This window comes from Orbicella franksi, chromosome 11 (genome assembly GCF_964199315.1).
Source record: "Orbicella franksi chromosome 11, jaOrbFran1.1, whole genome shotgun sequence".
NCBI classification, from domain to species: Eukaryota; Metazoa; Cnidaria; class Anthozoa; order Scleractinia; family Merulinidae; genus Orbicella; species Orbicella franksi.
The window spans coordinates 3,027,569-3,049,750 of record NC_138155.1 but is presented as its reverse complement, the minus strand read 5'-3'; the positions used below and the strand labels follow the sequence as shown (position 1 = coordinate 3,049,750).

The window sequence follows — 22,182 nt, the reverse complement described above, 5'->3', positions numbered from 1 at the left end:
AGAAGACTCACGAGATTCAAATAGCAGATTTATCCGACTTACCGCTGACCAATCACCGTGCTTCCACTTGGGTGGACATTTCGATTCAAAGCAGGAGGACACATTTTCAGGCTTGGATGAAGGGCTGCATAGTTCGTTCTTGACTTTCCTCCTTGACAAGTCGACACACCAAATGTCACGCGACTTCTGTCCGTACCCACACAAGTTAAAACACTGAGAATACAAAATTAGGTATTTTGGTTGGATACAGCAAAGGTGGGAGCCACGCATGATATATATTCTAAATGTTGTAACTGAGATTCACGGTTAACCAAAACCTCTTTGGCACCAATTCGCACCAATTCCATTGTGTTTTGTTTTAATCTTGGTTCGACGAGCATGTCTTGTTCCTAGAGGTAATAAATGGCCTGACCTACTACCTCGGGGGAATTTGAAAACGGAGGTTTCACTCTGTAAACGCATTAAATGTTTTTCCGTCCACATAACGCCGGAGAAATTTAAAAACGAAACAATCATCGGTCATTTTGGATTTGTGTTTGAGAAAAACTCGGCAGGGAAATCACATGATTATCGTAACGCCATCGTTCTCGAAAACCTCCGGTTTCAAAACGTTACGAAAAGCCGGCTTTTTCAAATTCCTCCGGTTTGAAGAGCATTTTCGAAAAGCGCCGTTTTTGTGACGGATTTGTGTGGACGGTAGGCCTAACCCTAGAAATAGAGCTGCGTTTTCAAATTCCTCTGGGGTAGTGTGGACGTGTCCTAAGATCTGATGTGAAGACCATGCCTACACAAATCTACACATCCACGCAGGAGGTTAAACTAGGACTGTGTTAATCTCATACCTGACTCCATGTGGACGTCTGCCAGTGGTAGAGATTCAGGAGAGGTGGACATGTTCCCTTGTCACAGCGTTGTTTGTCTAGTGGTCGTGTCTTGCTGTCACAGAACGTGTCGCCTTTGTATTCCAGTTGATGAAGACATCGAATGGCTCGAGTTATTGTTCCCTCTCCACACGTTTTTGAACACTGCGAAGATAATCAAAATGTAAATACTAGTTAAGTTAGCCGCAAGATATTTTACTGCCTTGCGTAACAATTGCTGCCTTTTTCTTCCACTCGTCCAAGCAGGAAGAAGTTTCAGATAACGGCCACTACTCAGGACGTCACGCAGGATTGCGTGACGACAACAACAAATTGGGTCCTCACGCAATCCACCGTGACGCCCAAAGGAAACTACTGTTACATTAAATTTTCTACTAAAGGCTCACCGCGCTCCAGAGGCCGATTTCCCATTCACCGCAGCGACGTTTCTTGTTACACGAGCGCTTTGATCTGGGTTTATGTTCGTTGGCACAGTATTCATCCGGGACTTTTGTTCCATTTTTAATACCACACCATATATCACGTGACTTGTCACCAAGACCGCAATAGACTGAACACTAGAAATGTTGAAATGAAACGAGTTAAATTTGTGGATGAAACCCTAGTGTGTGACCATTCAAATGAAACTATTGAGAAGTGCTTTCATGTAGTACTGTTTATTGTGCTGTACAAGGTGGTTCTAACTTTTAAGTATGTGGTTGAAATCCTAGTGTGTGACATTCAAATAAAAGTTACTGAGCAGTTCCTTCTTGTGGCGTTGCTAAACTAAATTTGGAACCTCTTTCACTTAATCTTGGGCACTCTTAAGAGAAACGCAATACTTTTCAAGCAACATGCGCAGTAACATTACCTTGCCCCACCCGCCTTTGCGCCATTTGGCATCCGGGTAACATTCTTTGAGTTTGCACACTTCTCGACTAGAAGGCCTCAGTTTCGCATCACAAGCTGGCTCTTTTAACAAGCGACGAGGTCTCATTGAGAAGCATCCTACAGCTCTCCTTTTGATACCTTCACCGCAAGTCCGAGAACACTGCAAAGTGATATCATTTGTTAGCCCTCAATTTTAGACAATCATAGTCAGGACTTTGCCATGGAAAATTCAATTTCCCTTAATTGTGTTTTAGTAGGATAAAGCAAACTAATTACGTTGCTGCCCAAAGATTTATATTAGGAGGTGAAACGTTTAGTTTGGAAACTTCATCTGGTTTCAGATGACGATTGCCATAAAGGAAACCAAATTTGTTAAACCGGCTGAACAAATGATCTCAAACAAGTCATTTCTAGTATGAAACAGCTGTAAAGTTTTCTTATTTTTGTATCAATAGGTATGAAAAATACGGACAATCTGTTTTACCTAAGCTGAAAACCAGATTAGCTCGGATTGAGTTGAAAGGAGCGCTCATAAATTAAAGGGACAGGAAACTACAAGGTTTATCAAATTTAAGCCACATGTCTTAGAGCGATTTTCAATTGAGAGTCGAAAGCAATCAAGCAATTACTGTGGTTTTGGTTTTGGTCCTATTACTGTTTGAGATTACCGTCTTAGCCACAACACTTTGTGGATCACAGAAATGCGACCTCGCATAAAACGCAGTTTCTCCGAGATACCAGGTGGAAAAACATACGTCAACATCTACATCGCTACATCGCTACCGTACCTGAGTCCATCGCCCAGTATTCCATCTTGGACAGAGCCCAAGATTACATATGGCCTTTTCTGCTGGTTTGGCTCCTTCATCACAAGAGGCGTTCACTCCGCTAACACACTCAATCTGTCGTTGTTTATACCCGCCACCACAAGTAACTGAACACTATGGAAAAATCAAAATACGCGTTAGAGAACGTCAGACAATGCCTTCGATATAATGCTGTTCAGCTGAAATAATAACGGTTACATTCTAAATTGCTGTGGAGGAACCACTTATCCATAACTGTTGCAAATAAAACGTATTTTTGATCTAATGGTTGGTGGATCGTGTTGGTACAGTTTCAAAATTTCCAAACGTTTTTGGATTTCTGAAACGTACCCAATATAATTAAAAAGTCCGCAATTTAGATCAAATCGAAGCTTACTAAACTACTTATGCAAAACTCTCTGACAGAGAGATGTACAATAGCAATGCTAGAATTCGTTAAAAACAAATAAAAGATAAGTGTTCACACCTCAGACCATTCTCCTATTTTCCATTCTGGACATTGTCCCAGGTTACAGGTCGCTTTGTTAGCCGGTTTGGTCGCCGCATCACAGCTGGTAGCTTTCCCATTGCATACAACTACACGCTCTTTAACTCCTTCGCCACAAGTTGTTGAACACTTGAAATTCAATAGAAGAAAAAGGAGAGAAATCACAACAGTGGCATTTGCTAGATTTGTTCATAATGTGACCGTAAACGCGGACAGAAAAGGTAGAAATTAGAGTTTATAGAAATCCTTACACTAAATGTAACAACAGGTGTCTTTTCTCGTGTCAATTATGTAGTTATGCGGACATTTACTACTGTTTGATTAAGGATATGTTCTGATTTGCTTACCTGTGACCATTTTGTGACTTTCCACTGAGGACAGGAACCAGCGTTACAACTGACAGAACTCTGTGGTTTTGTTTTTGGGTCACATTTGTTTGTTCCCGCACTACAGGAGACAGGGCGCTGTTTTCGTCCATCTCCACAGGTTACTGAGCACTAAAAGGAAGGCACATGATTACGGCCGGTCACAAGCATTCATATAGCTGTCGCATTAGGCAAAAGGACCAGAGTCCTATTACGGTGTGGCTGGACTACAGTTAAATCAAGACGTGGTACGATGACATACGAACCTAAAATGACCACTGCAGCTCAGTGGTAATTTAAGGTAGTTTGAAAAACACTCACCAAGCTCCACTCCCCAGTTTCCCATTTAGGACATGCACCAAGTTCACATCTCGCTGCCGATGTCGGCTTCTTGGCTGGATCACATGTGACGTCCGATCTGCTGCATTCGACCCTACGTTGTTTCGATCCACTCCCGCACGTGACTGAACACTTAGAATGATGATCATGAAAACTATTAGCGCGTTTTTTGATCAACTGTAGAAATGCCGAGAATGCGATAGGAAGAAAAACCAAAATATTTGAAAGACCCCTACCTTGCTCCATTCCCCTGCTTTCCATTCTGGACAGGCCCCAGGGTTACATTGAGAAATATCTTCTGGTCTGCTTTTAGGATCACATTTATTTCTTCCTCCACTGCATATGACGGCACGCCTTCGGGAACCAATTCCACACGTCACTGAACACTGCAAGACAACCAATCAGTTAGCAGATGTAAAATGGGGTCGGGAAGAGAGAAACACAGGACAATATAATCGCATCATCTCGGAGATTCACAAGATATTTCTGACCTTTCTTCAACCTTTTCTCGCCTTAATGTTTCCCCATAACTCAGAGATTTTGCCCTCGAATAATTGCCCTTGAGAATAGGAAGATCAGTACCCCAAATCAACAGAGAGACGGACGTCGCAGTAAATGGAGATATGTTGTCATACAGGATACACTCAGATGGGGCAAGTGTGGACCATGTGTTAGGTTCCTTACCGGTAGACAGCCAAAGCAAAGACCAGGAGTGTTCTCTAAAGATGATCTAAAGAGCATCCGATCCCAGAAATTCTTGCGACGACGTTTTCGCTGAGTACTTCTGAACTCTCCGAAATGGTTTAAGAAAGTAGTTGAAATCAAAGAGGGGATGCAATATGAAAATCGTGCAAACATTTCGCACCAAACATTAGAAGTCTGGTGTTCGGTATGACTGGACTATGGAGCTAATTCAGCTGATGTATCTGTTCGGAAGCCTATATCTGATTGCCTCTCACTCGTAAAGCTGTCGCTCCCGTTCTTTCCGTTTACAACAAAAAATTCCTAGCGACTAAGGTACTGCGTAAAACGTAGCCTACCTGATACCACTGTCCAACTTGCCACACTGGACATGCGCCGGGATTACACTGTGCCGTAGCCTGTGGTTTGCTATTAACGTCGCAGCTGACATCTGATCGACTGCATTCAACTCGGCGCTCCCTTGATCCATCTCCACAGGTAACGGAACACTAAGAAACAATGTGTATTCATTACACCTTGTTATTTAACCAGTCAGTTGGAGCAGGAAACAAACAAATCTAAAGACACATAAATTGGCTCGAGATAACGGACTTTCATTGCTATAACAGAGACTTGAGCCAAGTACGATGCAAATAGCTTTCTTTGTTCATGGCGACAATACTCTGTTACGGGCCTGTTTTCACACTATTGTACCAGAAGATTTTACCTGACTCCAGTCACCAACTTTCCACACAGGACAGGCACCAAGATTACAGCTTGTCGTGTCTTGTGGTTCGCTGTTAGCGTCACATTTGCCTTTTCCTCCACTACATTCCACCGTGCGTCTTCTTTTTCCATCTCCACATGACACGGAGCACTATCAACGACAAAAGAGGTTCACGATCGATCGATTTGAGCTAAATTAAGAGGATAGAATTCCTTGGCCAATACGTGGGCTAATGTAAAGCTAGGCTCTTTACTACGATTCCGCAATTTCAATCATTAACAAATATACCTCGGACGCGGGTTCCGAATGGCCTTCTCAGATACCAGGAAGATATGAACCTATTTCTCTGCGATCTGTTTTGAAGTGTAGCAAGGAAAGTTCTTCAGATCTACAAAAACTATTTTAGAAAAATAAATGTCATCTTGACTGTCTACAGTGTGGTAAAGCCTTGTAATTCCTCTTCCGAATTAATGTACCTGACTCCAGTCTCCAACTTTCCACTCCGGACATGAATCAAGATTACAGCTTGTTGTGGCTTGTGGCTTTGTTTTGCTGTCACACTTGCCTCTTCCTCCACTACATTCGACTGTGCGTTCTTTCTTTCCATTTCCACAAGACACTGAGCACTGTGAAACAATAAACGACATTTACGACTGAACAATTGGCCTTGGATAGTGTGGAATTCAGATCCTCTGAACGTGACTAAAACTTGAAATGACTTATTTGGAGCCATTTTGATAAAATGCTTTTTACATTCATTTGTCTACATTGAAGTTTCCTCTTCCTTTGAAGTACGTGCACCGAATGAATTTTACCTGACTCCAATCTCCAACTTTCCACTCAGGGCATGAACCAAGATTACAGCTCGTCGTGGATTGTGGTTTGTTTCTTCTGTCACATTTTCCTCGCCCTCCACTGCACTCTATGGCTCGTTCTTTTTTCCCATTCCCGCAAGAAACAGAACACTGTGGAATAATGACAGAGTTACGTGTCATTTATCTGGGAGGAGAGACTCCTTGATCCTGAGAGTGTTTGTAAAGTCTATATATAAAATTTATCTAGAGTACAACAAAACTCTAATTTGTACCATCTACGAAGATTTTCCGAGTGTCCTTTGCACACAACCGAAAGACAAAAAATTTCGAATCCTATTCTGCCTTGGTTATTATAACACGTCTATGTAAGTCGGAAAATAGTCTTTTTTTTCTGTTGAGTGAAACATCCATGATTTTCGAAGCAAAAGAATTTTAGAGATAAGTTTCGAACGTCCATCGCGCGAACCCAACATCTGAAGGTTTTGTTACAGCAACACATTATTTTTGACCGAAAAAGGCGTCCTTTTTATTACAAAGTTGACAAACGGTTATTCTCCCTAAAACGATTCTGGATATCGTTTAGCCTAGAATATCTTCTCCAAAGCATTTCAAGTATCGAACAATTTTTACCTGACTCCACTCTCCAACTTTCCACTCAGGACATGGACCAAGATTACAGCTTGTCGTGGCTTGCGGCTCACTTCTACTATCACACCTGCCTCGTCCACCACTACACTTTACTGTGCGTTCTCTTTTTCCATTTCCACAGGACACTGAACACTGCAGAGAAGTAAAACAACAACAAAAAAAGCTACCGAATGCCATCTCTCTGAGAGGAGAGACTAGCTATCTCCCTAGGAGGCTCTTGCATTTACATCAAAGCTCTAGTTCCGACCATCTTTGCGGATTAACCGACAGGTTCTCAGGGTCCTTCGCAAGAACCCGAAAGACGAAGGTTTTGGTACCACGGTAGAATGCGATATTCTTTCAGAAAAAAGATTGTAGAGACCTCTTAGCCTACACGATGGTCTACCACACATTTCCTGCAATGAATAAATATACCTGACTCCAGTCTCCAACAATCCACTCGGGACAGCGACCAGGATTACAGCTTCTTGAGGCTTGTGGCTTTGTTCTGCTGTCACACTTGCCACTTCCTTCACTACATTCGACTCGTCGCTCTATTTTCCCATTGCCACAAGACACTGAGCACTGAGGAAAAGAGTTACATTGTCATTTCAATTGAGCTGGTATACAATATAAATTCCTTGGTTGTTCTAAACAATTTTATCACACCACAAAATAAATTTGTCATGAACAAGCATCCCACCCTAGGGGGGAGTAGAAATACTCCTCGTTGCTTCATGCCACTGTAACTGGAGATAAGCGCCGGCTTGATCAGTCACTTGGCTCGTATGCAGACTTAAAGGGGCAGTATCACGAGAGGTCTCCTAAGTTTTTTGTGCAAACTATGCTAGAATTATAAAGGTGCACTCACTGATCAACAAAGTAACCTTTAAAAGACAAAAAAGCATAAAATTAAATCTCTAAAAGGTCAATGATTTTTAGTGATTTTCCTCCAAGTAACATTGTCAAACTTGAAAACGTCGGCCCGACGTTTTCAAGTTTTAGACCACTTCTTTCCTACTCGTCCGTAGCCACAACAACTGTAAACAACTTTCGTGACTAGTGCGGTACATTTTAGCAACTACTAGTGGGTATCCAATCAAAACCAACACCTTCATTGGATTTTCAAGAAGCACTAAATCTTGGTGAGACTACCCCTTTAACCTACAAAATGAATTGCTGACTCTCTTTACCTCACTCCATTGTCCCGCCCTCCACACCGGGCACGAGCCCATGTCACACATAGTGTACACGTCTGGTTGGTTTCTGTAGTCACATCGGAACTTTCCTCCAACGCATCGCACACTGCGCTTTCTCCATCCCTTCCCACAAGTTACGGAACACTGAAAAATATGCATAGCTGTGTTGAAACACTGGGTTTAAGAGTAACACAAAACTACTTTAAGTTACTATAGGAAGCACGCCAGAAATTGAAGCGTTTTAGAAAACTTTCACGAAGTCTTAATTTACTCCCATTATGGAATTCTTGGAGGCGACCTCATAGCAACAACAACAACGACAACCACACCAACAATATAAAAAATAGAATAATAACAATAAAAACAACAATATATGCAACAAAACAACAACAACAATAACAACAACAGCGACAGCAACAGTAACTTTAGTAACGTGACAATAACACCAACAAAAACAGCAACAATATCAAAAACAATATATAACTGTACTGGGAGTTACCTCCTGCCATTCTCCAACTTTCCACTCCGGACAGGGTCCGTAGTTACAATCGGCGACTGTACCCGGCCTGTTATTTGAATCACATTGTGCGTTTAAGCCTCCAACACAATCCACGGAACGCGTTTTCTTTCCATTTCCACACGACTTTGAACACTGAAAATCAGAAACAAATCGGGAATTGAAATATGTGACAAAGAGTTACAAGTAAATACTTATTAACTGAAAAAGGTTTGTGTCACCATGGAACGAGGTTGATGTCAGGATGCTGTTTTGTGCAGTTCGTAAATATAACATATGTATAAAAAAATAGGTTGAAGACTGGTACAGTGGAAGGACCGTGGTGGAAAGATCCTTCCCCCACAAAATGTACGATATCTGGAGCCAAATTTTCGACTTGGCAAGTTTGGAGTAGTGGTATGTTGTTAGCTTTAAATGCTATGCCTCCAAAACGGCTGGGACAATGACAGGTAATAAGTTGTGAGCCTATTATATTATAACGCACTTATTAACCATGAAATAAATCTTCATACCCTACTCCACTCCCCTGTTCTCCACTTCGGACAAGGTCTTTTGTTACATGTCAAGGTTGACCGTGGTTTGATGTTTGGGTTACACCTGGAATTGAGTCCGACACATTCCGCGGTGCGTTTCTTAAGGCCGCTACCACACGTCACTGAACACTGGAAAAGAACATATGAAGAGAATTATGGCAATGATTTCTTGGGAGTGTAAGGTGACTGAGTTGAGAAAGCTGTCGGTTAGGTCTCCGTTTGTCCGTTTGATAATCTACCTAACACAACCGCAAAAACAAGTGTTTCTCTTAACCTACAGTGCAGGCCGCGTTTTTTGGAACGGTACGCTCGATAAACCAAGTTTTCGATGCAGCTGTCTTAGAATACCAAATCTACAAAATGCGCACTCGCGCGGCCAAAATTTACTCTCGAATTTGATGCTTACCTGACTCCAAGGCCCTGGTTTCCATTCTGGACACAGCCCAAGGTTACATCTCGCAATGCTTTGTGGTCTGCTGCTGCTATCACATCGGGCGCTGCCGCCTTCACATTGTACTGTACGTCTTTTGAAACCATCACCACAAGTCTTTGAACACTGTAAGCAAACGAAAACTCATGAAAATGTCTTTGCTAATGCAGAGAAATACGTTTGGCCAACTAATTGGTTTAAGTAATTGAAATTCTTTGCAACGTTTAAGAATAAGAAGAAATCGTTAAATAGCCAGTGAAAAGGAAAACTTCGATCACTCATGTTTACGATCCCGTGTTACAGCCGCCCTCTCTGAAAGAAAAAAATCGGAGAGAGCGTCCGTGTGATGCCGTTGATAAGTGTGCTCCTTGCATAAATTATCCACGCATTAAAACCATTTCAGTGTCACGAGAACTGACGTGACATGCGGAGACAACACAGGAACTTGTTCTCAACACGTGATCTGCACGTGAGTGCGGATGTGACATATGCTAATGTTTACTTGCCAAACAACTAAGAACCGCATCTTCGAACAAACATTTGTTTTGGAGTAAACAGATATTATCCAGATGTTAAACGACCAGCAAAGCAAATAGAACTTAGCTATCTTATCAAAAATCGTTTTACCTTCCCCCAAGCACCTGTTGTCCACTGCGGACACGTTTCAAGTTCACAGCGTTGTGTGGCCAGCGGCTTTGTTCTGGCGTCACAGCTGAAATCTTCATCACTACATTCCACTAATCGATTCTTAACTCCTGAGCCGCAAGTAACAGAGCACTACATATGGAAAAAAACGGAAAGAAGTTATCATTAGCGCTCATAGTTTGCAGTTACATGCAGAAAATGGTTTAAACTTGACCACTCACTTTGCTCCAGTCTCCCGTTATCCAATAAGGACACGGTCGGATGTTACAGGCCTCTTTAGCAGTTGGCCTGACTTTCTCGTCACATCCGGGACCTGACCGGCCATCAGTGAATCTGCAATCAACAGCCCGCTGCCTTGTGCCTGCGCCGCAGGAGACTGAGCACTAAAGAGAAGGACGCACAATTCAAAATTTGATTACTTCACAAGCAAACTAATTACAAATAAAGAACTTCATTGCAAACATAGTTTAACTTGAATGGGTTGTCACATAAACTAGGAAATACGCCATGAAGGGCCACTCTTATATGCTCGCAGACGTTACCGTCAGGGAAATGTTCGGAATCGGTCGGAGCCATTCGATTCTGTTGTGTTCGGCATTGTCGTAAAATACCTCATGTAAACGGACTTACCTCTCCCCACAGGCTTGTTTTCCACTCAGGACACTCTTTAAGTTCACATCGTTCCGTAGTCGGCGGTTTCGTCCTTGCGTCACAGCTTATATCTTTATCGCTGCATTCCAGTGAACGAGTTTTAATTCCTGAGCCACAAGTTACTGAACACTGTGAAAGAAAAGAAAAGAAAAGACAATCAGCTACACAAAAGCGTCCTTGAAAGACAATACCAGATAACACAAGCGGCCACATAAGTGTGGAACATTGTAAAACTATCTTTTCTGGTTTTAACACTTACTTAAAGCCAAACACCTTCTCACATACATCTCAGTAAACGGTGACCTCTCAAAAGCGTGTAACAAACGCCCTTGTCAAACGGACTCGCAAGTTGAAAACTTAGGTCTGCTTGAGATGACTTGCGCTCACTTTGGTGAAGACAAATTTTGAACGCAAGTCGACGTCTTTCACCGTTTGGCCACCCACACCAAGTCAACGCAAGCTGAGCTACGTCTATGCAAGTTGAGTGCGTGATGGTTAATTTTGGCCGCGCGGGACTAAGCCCGTAACCTTGAAATGGATTTTTTTTTAGCACTTGCGAGTCCGTTGGGCCCATATCCCTCTCCCTCAACGAAACGACACGTCTATAAAGCGGATAGTCAAAACTGATACTGAGTCTGACTACATAAGGTACGAGTAAACCTAGTCCAACTTGTCAAGGCATTTTCGCTTAACTTTGTTCACTGTTACTGTTAAGATACTGTTGGACTTTTGTTTATAATTCCCCTAATTTTTGTGACTTACTGACAGAAAGGCGTTAGAATCGACTACTTACTTTGCCCCAGTCTCCTGTCATCCAATACGGACATGGTCTGATGTTACAGTCCTCTTTAACAGGTGGTTTGATTTTTTCATCACATCCGAAACTTGCCTGTCCATTTTCAGACTTACAACTAACACTCCGCTGTCTTTGGCCTTTGCCACAAGAGACCGAGCACTATGAATAAAAAGCATTTAAATGTTTGATTGTAGCACAAACAAAAAAGATTAAGCATGAGGTAAATTCTTGCTAAAGACAGGTAACATGCCCGATGTATAACGCGTGTGGTATATGGTCAGAGAATGACAAAAAAATTATTAACACACACAAACTGTGCATGGGTGTCTTGAAACCATTGAATGAAGGCATTTTAGTATTTGTGGAAGCTACCACTGCATTTGCCGGTCAAATGTAGACGCGCGAAGCTATAAAAACTGTTTTAGCCAGCCATCTTGGGTGTTTACTATAGCATGGTGTAACTAACCAATAAGATTAGTTTTGCAAAGAGGAGGGTATAAGATAAACTTCAGATGCCGGTCAATGATCTTGGCACTTGATGTTTGAGCTAAGGAGTAATTTCCTGTACCAGCCCTAAGTAAATAAAAGACTTATTCCGTCTCAATCGGAGCCAATTTGTTTATATGGTTTTTGTTTAAACGAAGTCTCTTAACTTAATTCTCTCTAAAATGTATCCAACCAGGCTATCGAATATAAGTTATTGCTAACCTCTTCCCATGGGTTTGCTATCCACTCTGGACATGCTTCAAGATCACATCGTCGTGTAGTCGGAGGTTTTGCCCACGCGTCACAGCTTATGTCCTTATCACTGCATTCCACTGAGCGAATTTTAATTCCTGAACCACAAGTCACGGAGCACTATAAACAACCATCATTAAAATACTATAAGTACCTTATTGTTACTTATTTTCGCGGGAACTTAATTTCATGAAATGGAATGGACATAGTTCATGGGACTGTAATTTCGCCATTTGGCCAGAGAAAGAGGAACTAAAATGCGAAACAAACAATTAAAATTTGACTTTTTTTGGAGTACTTCTTACTTTGCCCCAGTCTCCCTTTATCCAATAAGGACACGGTCTGATGTTACAGTCCTCTTTACTTGCAGGTTTATTTCCCTCGTCACATCCGGGACTTGACTTCCCGTCTGTAGATTTGCAATCAACGGTCCGCTGTCTTTGACCGTCGCCACAGGAAACTGAGCACTACAGACAGCAAATGAAAATTCATAGTGTAAAAGCGTGTATGAAGTTCAAAATGTTAATTGGCGATGAGATGTCAAGTTTGTTGTTCTTATTCCGTCTCAATCGTAGCCTATTTGCTCCTGATTTGTTTATAGTTTTTGTTTCTTGTTTCAACCACAGAAAACTATTACTTTAAGGCTTACTTCTATTTAAATAAAGTTAAAAACTAAACGTTTTGTGGTTTATTTGTTTCCTACAAGGCGGGTTTCAATTGCTTTCATTTAGATTATGGGACATTTTGCGTAATATCTTTGGCACTCATCAGGGGACTTCGAAAAACCTTCGAAAATGTTTATAAATGCTCGCAGACGTCGAGTTACCATCGGGAAAATCTTTGACAACTTTCGGAATCGGTCGGAGCCATTCGGCATTGTCTGAGTCACCAAATAGACCAATTTCGATATATCAAAACTCAGCCTAAAACAATAGACCTCAGTGCGAGGCTCTGGGGAATAACTACAGAGTTTGTGGGGTTTATTCCCCAGAGCCTCGTACTGAGGTCTATTGTTTTAGGCTGAATTTTAATATACCGAAATTGGTCTATTCTTCATGTAAACTCATTTACCTCCTCCCAAGGGCTCGTTATCCATCGTGGACACTCTTTAAGTTCACATCGTTCTGAAGTTGGTGGTTTCGTTCCTGCGTCACAGCTTATATCTTTATCGCTGCACTCCACTGAACGAATCTTAATTCCTGAGCCACAAGTCACTGAACACTGTAAAAAACAGTCCGTCATATATCATTAGTGTTTGGTTCTAAACGATTTAAACCTGCATAGGAAAGAGTTTAAAATTGACGACATACTTTGCCCCAGTCTCCTTTCATCCAATACGGACAAGGTCTGATGTTACAAGCTTCTCTAGTTGCAGGTTTGAGTTTCTCGTCACATCCGGGACTCGACTGGCCATTTGCGAATCGGCAGTCGACACTTCTCCGCCTTTGACCTTCTCCGCAAGAGACTGAGCACTAGAACCAAGAGAATACAGCTAATCAGCAATAACTTCACATGGTACCTTGCTATACAATTTGTCTGTGATTTCCTCTGAGCCTCGTTTCGTTTCTGAGGCTATTAATCATTGATTTTTTGGACATTTTCAGCTTCAGGTAATAGAGTGTTTTCACTCACGTGACCAGTAGCCATGCAAATTTATTGGAACAAAAGAAAGGGTTTACATAAGAAAAGAATTTAACTACCAGCATTGTTTTGCCACACCAACATGGTCGCCGTTTCGATGTTTTCGGACACCAATATGGCTGCCTTGACGTCATTTGACAACACTCTAAATGACTCCAGTGGTAGCTTACTGTAAAGATATCATGTGCCTTAATGATGACAGACGAAAACTCAGTCCGTGAAACTTACTTCACTCCAGAAATCCTCATGCCACACAGGACAATCTCTTAAAATGCACGCCATAACGGTCAACGGTCTCTTGTTTACATCGCAGTCACTACTGTTCTGTCCGTTACTTAATCTGCAATGTACTTGTCGATACCTCTCACCCAGGCCACATGTAACAGAGCACTTAAAGGAATAAACTAAAATAAATTAGTCACAGAAAGGGAGTTTTGCTCCCGAAGTGTACTTTGCATTGAGTGGATTGATATCTTAGTTGTAAGTCAGGGGCATATTCAAGGGGGGAGGGGGAGGGGGGAGGGGATGTGGACTGGGTGGCTAGCCATCACCCTTTTGGAGAACCAAAACATCAATATCATGACAGAAATTAAGGCAAACTCTCTAGACAGGTACCTCATTGTAAGTTCTACTTTGTGACATTGGTAGTATTTCTAGTGAAACGGTTTTCAGTTAAGTTTCAACTCTCAAATTGCAACATTTTGGGAACACGCCCCATTGATTCTGCAACCCCAAGGTACCAGCCCCCCCTTGAAAAATTCTGGATCCGTCCTTGCAAGAAGATGAGTAGGAAAGACGATAAATAGTTTGGCAACTACGTTTCGATAGTATATACACCTAACCATTACAACATTTGGTTCCATTAGGAGGTAAAAACAATCTTTTTTACCTCACTCCAACTGCCTTCCTTCCAGCTCGGTATTTCTCGGGGAGTTGTCGGAGCTGGTGTCGTGGTCGGTCTTACTCGTGTCGTGCTCGGAAGTTGGTTACCGTTGCTTGCTGTAGTCGTTGTCTTACAAGGTTTAATTTGACAATACCTTCTGTTGTTTGGTCGGCTGTTCGGGTCACAGTTCTCGTCTTTTGTGATTTTCCAGTTAGAGTAGGCACACTTGACCACACGGAGCTGAAAACCTACTCCACAGCGTTGAGAGCACTGTAACGGAAGGCACAATAAAATAAAAAGTTGTAAGTGACTGGTCAAAACACATATTCGTTTTACAATTCTTTCGAGTGGTATACCGTGGAATATCCCACGAGTCGCTTGTATTTCCTCCGGTATACCCACGAGCCTTTAGATGAGTGAGTGTGCCAAGGAAATAATTAACAATTATTCATCGAAGTGGAGGTAAATATCTATCACTTTCACCGACACTGAGGTGAATAATTGTTTTAGTATATACCACACAAGCTGAATAATTAGCGGACCAAAACGTTATTTTATGTTTGACAAGCGGCCGAAAATTTTAAAATCTCTCGCGCTGGCTGCTCGGAGGTGAATAGTACTTGGTAATCACCTCCGAGTTAACCAATCAGAGCGAGCGAAAAGCACTATTCACTTGTGTGGTATATACTAAAGTGGGATATTCCATGGTATACCACGAGAGAGCATTGCATAATTTTTTATACCATGCCATAGAAAATACAGTGGCAAACACAATCAATGCGACATACGCGCGGCGCATGATGGAAAGGATAGGTGCAACACCGTCAAATATACGACGGCGCTTCTGTATTCTGATTGGCTGCATTTTCTATGGCAAGGTATAAAAACTTTTATCAACCGAGGCTTAAATACTTACTCTTCCCCAGGACCCATGCTTCCAGCTCGTGCACGGTAGGACCTTGCACAACTCTGTATCGGCAGGTTTTGGAGTGCTTTCGCAATATTGTTCACGAACAACTTCCTGTTCTTCTGTAACTTCCTGTTTCCCAGGCTTCACCTTCACGCACTCGACGTTACGGTACCGTGTTCCAGGCTTCTCTCCACATGTCACAGAACACTGCAAGACGCAAAAATGATCATGCAGTAAATAACCAGAGCGCCTTGTTGTCTGCGTCAGTGACACAGCAACAGTTCTAAAAACTAAATGACAAATGCATAGAATCTTACTTGGGACCAGACTGTGATTCTCCAATAAAACTCCTTTGGCTTTTCCTCGTAAAATTCGAACAGCGTCGCCGGGCAAACTTGAAGTTTGCACTCTCTACGGGAAACTGGTCTGGTGTCAGCGGAACATAACTCATCGTCTACGGCGCTGGCGACCAGTCCTCTCCCGGACAGACATAGAACTTGCCTAGTCTTGAGTCCCGTGCTGCACGTCTTGGAGCACTGGGACGAAAGACAGAGTAACTCAGATTTTACATGGTCCGTACGTACTTGCGTGACGTACTTCTAGATGTCACGTAACTTCGCGCATTAGGTAAATGTCACAGCCTGCATCAATAGATTGATCCAGCCGAAGAGATATTAGCAGGTGAACCAAAAACAGTTGAAAAACTGCTTTATCGGTGCAGTTTTCCCAATGAACTCAAATTAAATGATTACAGGCAGGCGTATTTTTCCTTCCCCTTCCCCTCTCTCGTTACTCTTCTTTCGGCATCGCTCCCTCTCCCTAAGACGCCTTTTCGTCTCCCCCCACCCTCTTCGGATTTTGAATCCAACATGGCGCTCGCTTAATCAAAATGCACTCGCTCGCCAGAATACACATGCATTGCAGGCTAGTTCGTTCAAAATCTTAGGCACAATATATAGGACACTTTACTTACGTCTGTCCATTTTCCTGCGAACCAATAAGGACAGGGAATCTTCAGGTCACATGACTTTGTTGTGAGTGGCTTTTTGTTCGCGTCACACTTTTTATGTGCAACAGCTACTCCCTGCTCTGATGTACATTTCACTTGACGGGTCTGCTGTCCCGAGCCACACGTCACACTGCACTGGGAGAGGAACACAATGAATGTCTCGCTCATCCGTATTAATTATTTCCCCTGTGTATACTAGCAACCTTTTACGCAGATAAGTAATGCATTACAATTCTTATATTTAAGGAATACTAATTAACAATTAGATTATGAGCTCGAGATTTCTATGAGGTGATAGTTGATGAGGCCGAAGGCCGAATCAACTATCGCCTCATAGAAATCGAGAGCGAATAATCTAATTGTTTCAGTAGAATTCTAACTTAAATTAACGCAAATAATGGTTTCCAAGTATTTGTCGACGCATTATTGAACTTCACACTTTAACAAAATCGCACGTATTGAATTGTCCTTAGTAAATTTGCAGTTGTTGTTTACGCGCGCGCACCGGTTTTTCAATAATTTCAAGTTTTTAAAGTCAAGAATCCGTTTATGTACTTCTTTTAGTCTTCTCAGGAATTCAATTGTCCATTTACATTTCAACTTTCTTCCAAAACTTCGGAAAAACGATAAAAACGTCGCATTTCGTTGACGGCCGACAGCTACTGCATTCTAATGGCTGATAGTATACGAGTAGCTCAGCCAATCGGATTGCGGCATTTGCAGTATTATACTAGTAGAATTCTACTAATTATGCATAGAGCAGTAGCCGCTCTGACAGCTTGTGTGCCGTACACAAAGGCCTTACCCAAGAGAGCATTGTAGTGACCCTGACGCCAGCACCGTGTTACGTTTTTTCAAATACTGAATATTTTAGAATCAAACTATAAGGGCATTGTATGACATAGAATTCCCAGACAGACACTGACTGTTTCATGCAGACAGACAGACAGAGAGACAGAGAGACACACAGTGAGACAGACAGACAGACAAATATGGAGTGGCTCGCTTATTTCATATACGTTTAGTAAAGCAGCTACTATTTGACACTTTTAAGAGCCTTTTCGGCCTTACATTGAGACAGACAAATAGACGGATGGACGGACAGATAGATTGACAGACCGAGAGGCAGAAAGATAGAGAGATCGACAGACAGACAGACAGACAGAGAGACAAATAGACGGATGGACAGACAGACAGACAGACAGAGTTAAGACACAATGAATATTTGAGAATGTTCGACTTACCGAGCTCCAGTCTCCTTCTGTCCACCACGGACACTTGAAGCTGTTACATTGTCGTCTCAGCGTTTGCTTGTCTTTTGGTCGGCAGTCTCGATCGATCAAGCTCTCTCCAAAGGTGTCCACACAGGTGGCTTGTCGAGTCTGCTCTCCTTTATCACAACTTTTTGAACACTGTAAATTATAAAGCAAACAACCATTTCTTCGGTTATATATTAGTTAATGATCTTTATCAATTAGTAAAACTGAAGTAGGTATATCACGGGTACGTGTGTCAAAATACCTGTGTCCACTTAGTGTACACCCATCTGGTTCCCTCACAGGTCCCCTTGCATGGAACAACCACAGCAGGCTTGGCTCCTGGGCAATGTTTATCTTGAACAATGTCCCACCGGTCGCTGGTAACGCGCATGCACCGTACAGGTCGACTCTGGTACCCAGGCCCACAACGTGCGGAACATTTTCCCGGGTCTTCCTTGTGCCATCTGACATGACAAGAATGCAAGGTATGTGCCAATGAATGGTACTAAATGCGTCAAATATTTCATTTAAATGATGAAAAGAAATCAATACAATTAAGTGTTAATGTACGTTACAACTCCACCATATAGATTTCGTTACCAACCTGAGGCGGCAGCTAATGTTACAGTCTTCCGTCACACTACTCGGCCGAGTCCTCTGATCACAGCGTGAATTCGATACGAGCTGTCCGTCAATAGCGCGGACACATCTTGGTCGCCGTTTTCTTTGCCCTGAAGTAAGACAACAGGAGTAATTGAAAGCTTTACAGAAAAGGGGGTAACATCATTTTTAGCTGCAATTTGTCGTAAAATTCTGTCACGGCCGATTCAGAGAGGCTTTATATATTTTTTCGAGCTAAGGTATTCAAGCGATGCTAGACTGCGCAACGCTGAAAATTGGTGTGGCGTTTTACTGAACTCCGCTGACTAAAAACGTTGCAAGTCGTTTCATTTAGTGTAAAGCTGAAAATTTTGAAACCTGGTGTAAATGCCCCATTTGGGTTTATTTTGTTACGTGCAAATTTGTGTCGTACCTTGACATAACTTGCTGCACTGAGTCCATGGTCCAAGCTGGTCCCATTTATAGACAAACTTTGTAGGTTCTGCTACCATTTGGTTAAGGGCGTAGTGAACACTAGGGGGACGAACCTCTCCCACTTCAAGGACCTGCGGTAGAATATACATTGATGAAAATACTGACATCTTGAAAAACAGATACTGTCTTCTTCATTTCTGTTCAAACGGCCCGTTATTGAGCCATTCAGTGTTGCCAACACGATCATAAACAGAAGCTGACGAGCGCATGGATTTCTTGTCTCCAGGCAGGACACGCGCAAAATCGCGCCAAATCAGAATTAGGCAAAACCTGATCATCAATGTTACTTTGCAAACGCTTTGTCACAACTCCAAAGCTTAAAATTAACTGAAATCTAATTAGAAAATCCGAGAGTAGCTGGCTTTAAAATTCTCTAGTACTGAAGTCAACGGCGTCTTCATTTTATTTTTGAAGAAATACTGCAGCACACATTAATTGTGCATTATCTTGTTATTAATTACTCAGCGCGTTACAGAATACTTAGCGCTGTCAGATGGTGCCTAATCTCTCCTAAATTCACTTTGCAAGAGGGTATCAGGAAATCGGATGACTATCATTTTACGGAGTTACTATGGTAACAAGAAAAGTAGCATTGGTTACTCACGTGCACTTTGATTGGTTTCTTTATTTTCCCGTCAATTTTGATTTGCTCAGTAGCTTTGTCCGAGCCTGAGTACCAGACTTTAGCGCCGTCCATCCTGAATTCTCTGACTCCAATCCCGATGATCATTCCACCATTCAGGAGAAAAGTGCCACTGTCACTTTGAAGCGCTGATTGTAAAACAAAAGAAAGATATCTTAGCTATGTCAATACCAGATAAATAATATTTTAATTTTGTATTTTAATTAAATTCTGAGTTGGAGCCAAGCGGCCCATTACGCCGACGCTTTTTTTCCGGTTTCAGTAGCATGAAGCAATTAGAGGTATCTCCACTCCACCCTGGATGGGATGCTAGTCCATCGCAGCGTTACCCCGAGCATTAAATTCTCCGGTTGCCATTTATACACCTGGCTTCTCAAATGGCTTAGCGTTTACATGAGGTAGGTTTAAGTCAACAAACTCCTTGCAAACTATACAAATAAACAACTGAAGTGCAGATAAAAATGCTAACCTAAGTAATTGGAGTCTTCGCGATTTTTCCAACCATACTGGGTAATAAGTATGTCGGTCGAGTTGACAGGAATTGTGAATATATAGTTGTACCCTGTGAATGTTAACATAGAATAAAACAATTAGTCATCTGTTTCATCGCACCAAAACACCAAACAAATCTGACTGCGGTTTGCGCCTCCACACTCGACATTCAATTTGATCAAGGAGTTTCTAGCGAGGACACTGTCATAAGTTTACTTTATTGGGCAAGACACTCGATTCCTCTTCTTCGTGATTCTGTGATCTACAAAGTGGTCTTAAAGGGGGTTAGTTCGCGTAGAATATTTTAAGTGAATCAGTAACACGCGCAATTTGTTTTACAACAGCAAGAAACTTTTAAAATGACCCGTTTGAAACAACAGGAGCGTATTAGGCAGTTCTTTTCTACATTAGCTTGCGGAGTGAAAATCGAAAACAAAATTAGTAAAAGGTGCAGATAACTGGAGACAAGATAAGCCCCAGCCATCAGTATTTGCGTAGCTAGTTTTTTCCCCTCTTAATCTTGGTATAACACGGATCTTTAAGTTTCGCTTCCCACTCGACTAACTAAGGGAGATAGGATCGAACTGGTCGTGGTCTAAAGACTCTAAACGTAAAGCGTAACGCAAAGCTAGGTATTCGGATAACATGCTTGCAAACCTTACCAAACCTTGTCTCGTTGAATGTTCCGGTAAATCTCCTACAGGATGAATTGTCTCCGTCGCATACTCCACACTTATCAACCTTCTTCTTTGAGTTGAGGACTCTGTCACAACCAGCGGGCTAAAAACAAAAACAACCGGGTGTTCACGCATATTTTGATATAATATAAAATAATAATTGCATTTCTATTGCGCCCAACGACTAATTGTCGCTCCCCCCTCTAAAAAAGAAAGTAAATATAGTTGAAAAAAGTTACATTCTGCAAACTTCTTCAAAAGGTGTGTTAAAATTCTTCGTAGCATAGTTTTACCAAATCTACCAAAGTACACTTGGATCCTCTAGTGAGCAGATTTAACGTTCTCGATTTTACGCCGATGATAAGCCAGGTAGGAGTGTCAGAGTGTTTCATCTCCGTTAAACTGGACTCTTACCAAACATTTGCCGTCCACACAGATGTCTGTAGTCTCCTGGTTACACGGAGTCCCGTCAATAACCTTGTCCCTTAACTTGAAATAGATGGCAGTCCCGGCCATGCGACAGTAGAGTTTACACTGGTTTTCTTTTCTAACTGTACATCAACAATAACACAAACTGGCGGTTAGCAAATCGCTGGTATAAATAGCCATAAAATGCTCAAAAACCAACACCAAGGTCATGATCAACGGTAGAGTCTGAACTATAAGTCCTCCTTGATTCTTTAACTGCCTTGAAAAAGCCCAAAATCCCAAAAGGTCGCCTTGGAGTTCTGATGAAAACTGAGGCTTTGCAGACTAGACAAAGCAAGCATCCGCTGATTAGATTAAAGATGTGCCTTTCGTAGGCTACAAGCCTTGCATTATGGTTCCTTTGATAAAACGAAATTTACAAGTATACTTTTGTACAATGCATCAAAGAGACATTTCATTACTGTTAAATGACTTTCGTACCTCCAGCATATTTCGGCAACCATTGGGTCGCTCTGTAGCTCTTAGAACCAGAGCTTATGGTTCGAGGATGCGTATTAACACACTGTAAAGCCCGGAAATCTGCTGAACCCTTGGGGCATTCCTGGTAAATTAATTATAACACAATGACTAGAAGTTATAATATTGCGTGACAAAAGTTTCAAGAATGGAAGTGTTAAGGTAACACAACGTGGCAAGCTACTCGTTAAGTGGTTATTGTTACCTGACTGTTACAGGACTTGAATCGTTTTCGTTCACCGACACAATATTTTCCTCCATTTTCTGGTCTGCGTAAATAGGATAACAAAGGCCAATAATCAAGTAAAAATTGTCTTCCACCATTTGTGATACAGGAATTACTGAGGGGCTATTTAAAGAAGCTCAGTCACGGTATTTTGAGCTGTTTTAGGCAAGCACAAAATTACCTTTAAATTGACGGAAAACTGAAAATAATAGTTTACTAAGATAAAAAAAAAAAAAACCAAAGAGATAACAATAAACAATAAAGGACCAAGAAT

The 22,182-nt window shown here is 41.8% G+C and overlaps 1 protein-coding gene across 2 annotated transcripts in view; it reads right to left on the bottom strand.

The window, feature by feature from the left end:
* Positions 1–22,182, bottom strand: part of LOC145502274 (A disintegrin and metalloproteinase with thrombospondin motifs 20-like) — a 56,842-nt gene that overhangs the window by 21,236 nt on the left and 13,424 nt on the right. Inside the window, exons 13-54 of one of the 2 annotated variants that reach the window (XM_081481530.1) lie at positions 21,888–21,951; positions 21,647–21,767; positions 21,152–21,288; positions 20,723–20,840; positions 20,038–20,130; positions 19,530–19,696; positions 18,864–18,996; positions 18,435–18,561; positions 18,093–18,294; positions 17,816–17,983; positions 16,536–16,706; positions 15,880–16,098; positions 15,569–15,769; positions 14,659–14,922; positions 13,998–14,159; positions 13,439–13,600; positions 13,200–13,349; positions 12,434–12,595; positions 12,099–12,248; positions 11,388–11,549; positions 10,574–10,723; positions 10,165–10,326; positions 9,926–10,075; positions 9,275–9,424; positions 8,848–8,997; positions 8,318–8,470; positions 7,813–7,962; positions 7,055–7,204; positions 6,623–6,772; positions 5,993–6,142; positions 5,654–5,803; positions 5,178–5,327; positions 4,810–4,959; positions 4,006–4,155; positions 3,752–3,901; positions 3,413–3,562; positions 3,045–3,194; positions 2,540–2,692; positions 1,732–1,911; positions 1,268–1,438; positions 843–1,025; positions 43–213 (exon numbers count right to left, since the gene is read on the bottom strand). In XM_081481530.1, the coding sequence (XP_081337656.1) occupies positions 43–213; positions 843–1,025; positions 1,268–1,438; positions 1,732–1,911; positions 2,540–2,692; positions 3,045–3,194; positions 3,413–3,562; positions 3,752–3,901; positions 4,006–4,155; positions 4,810–4,959; positions 5,178–5,327; positions 5,654–5,803; positions 5,993–6,142; positions 6,623–6,772; positions 7,055–7,204; positions 7,813–7,962; positions 8,318–8,470; positions 8,848–8,997; positions 9,275–9,424; positions 9,926–10,075; positions 10,165–10,326; positions 10,574–10,723; positions 11,388–11,549; positions 12,099–12,248; positions 12,434–12,595; positions 13,200–13,349; positions 13,439–13,600; positions 13,998–14,159; positions 14,659–14,922; positions 15,569–15,769; positions 15,880–16,098; positions 16,536–16,706; positions 17,816–17,983; positions 18,093–18,294; positions 18,435–18,561; positions 18,864–18,996; positions 19,530–19,696; positions 20,038–20,130; positions 20,723–20,840; positions 21,152–21,288; positions 21,647–21,767; positions 21,888–21,951 (6,556 nt within the window). The remainder of the gene's footprint in view (positions 1–42; positions 214–842; positions 1,026–1,267; positions 1,439–1,731; positions 1,912–2,539; positions 2,693–3,044; positions 3,195–3,412; positions 3,563–3,751; positions 3,902–4,005; positions 4,156–4,809; positions 4,960–5,177; positions 5,328–5,653; positions 5,804–5,992; positions 6,143–6,622; positions 6,773–7,054; positions 7,205–7,812; positions 7,963–8,317; positions 8,471–8,847; positions 8,998–9,274; positions 9,425–9,925; positions 10,076–10,164; positions 10,327–10,573; positions 10,724–11,387; positions 11,550–12,098; positions 12,249–12,433; positions 12,596–13,199; positions 13,350–13,438; positions 13,601–13,997; positions 14,160–14,658; positions 14,923–15,568; positions 15,770–15,879; positions 16,099–16,535; positions 16,707–17,815; positions 17,984–18,092; positions 18,295–18,434; positions 18,562–18,863; positions 18,997–19,529; positions 19,697–20,037; positions 20,131–20,722; positions 20,841–21,151; positions 21,289–21,646; positions 21,768–21,887; positions 21,952–22,182) is intronic. The other variant, XM_081481531.1, reaches the window with a different exon arrangement.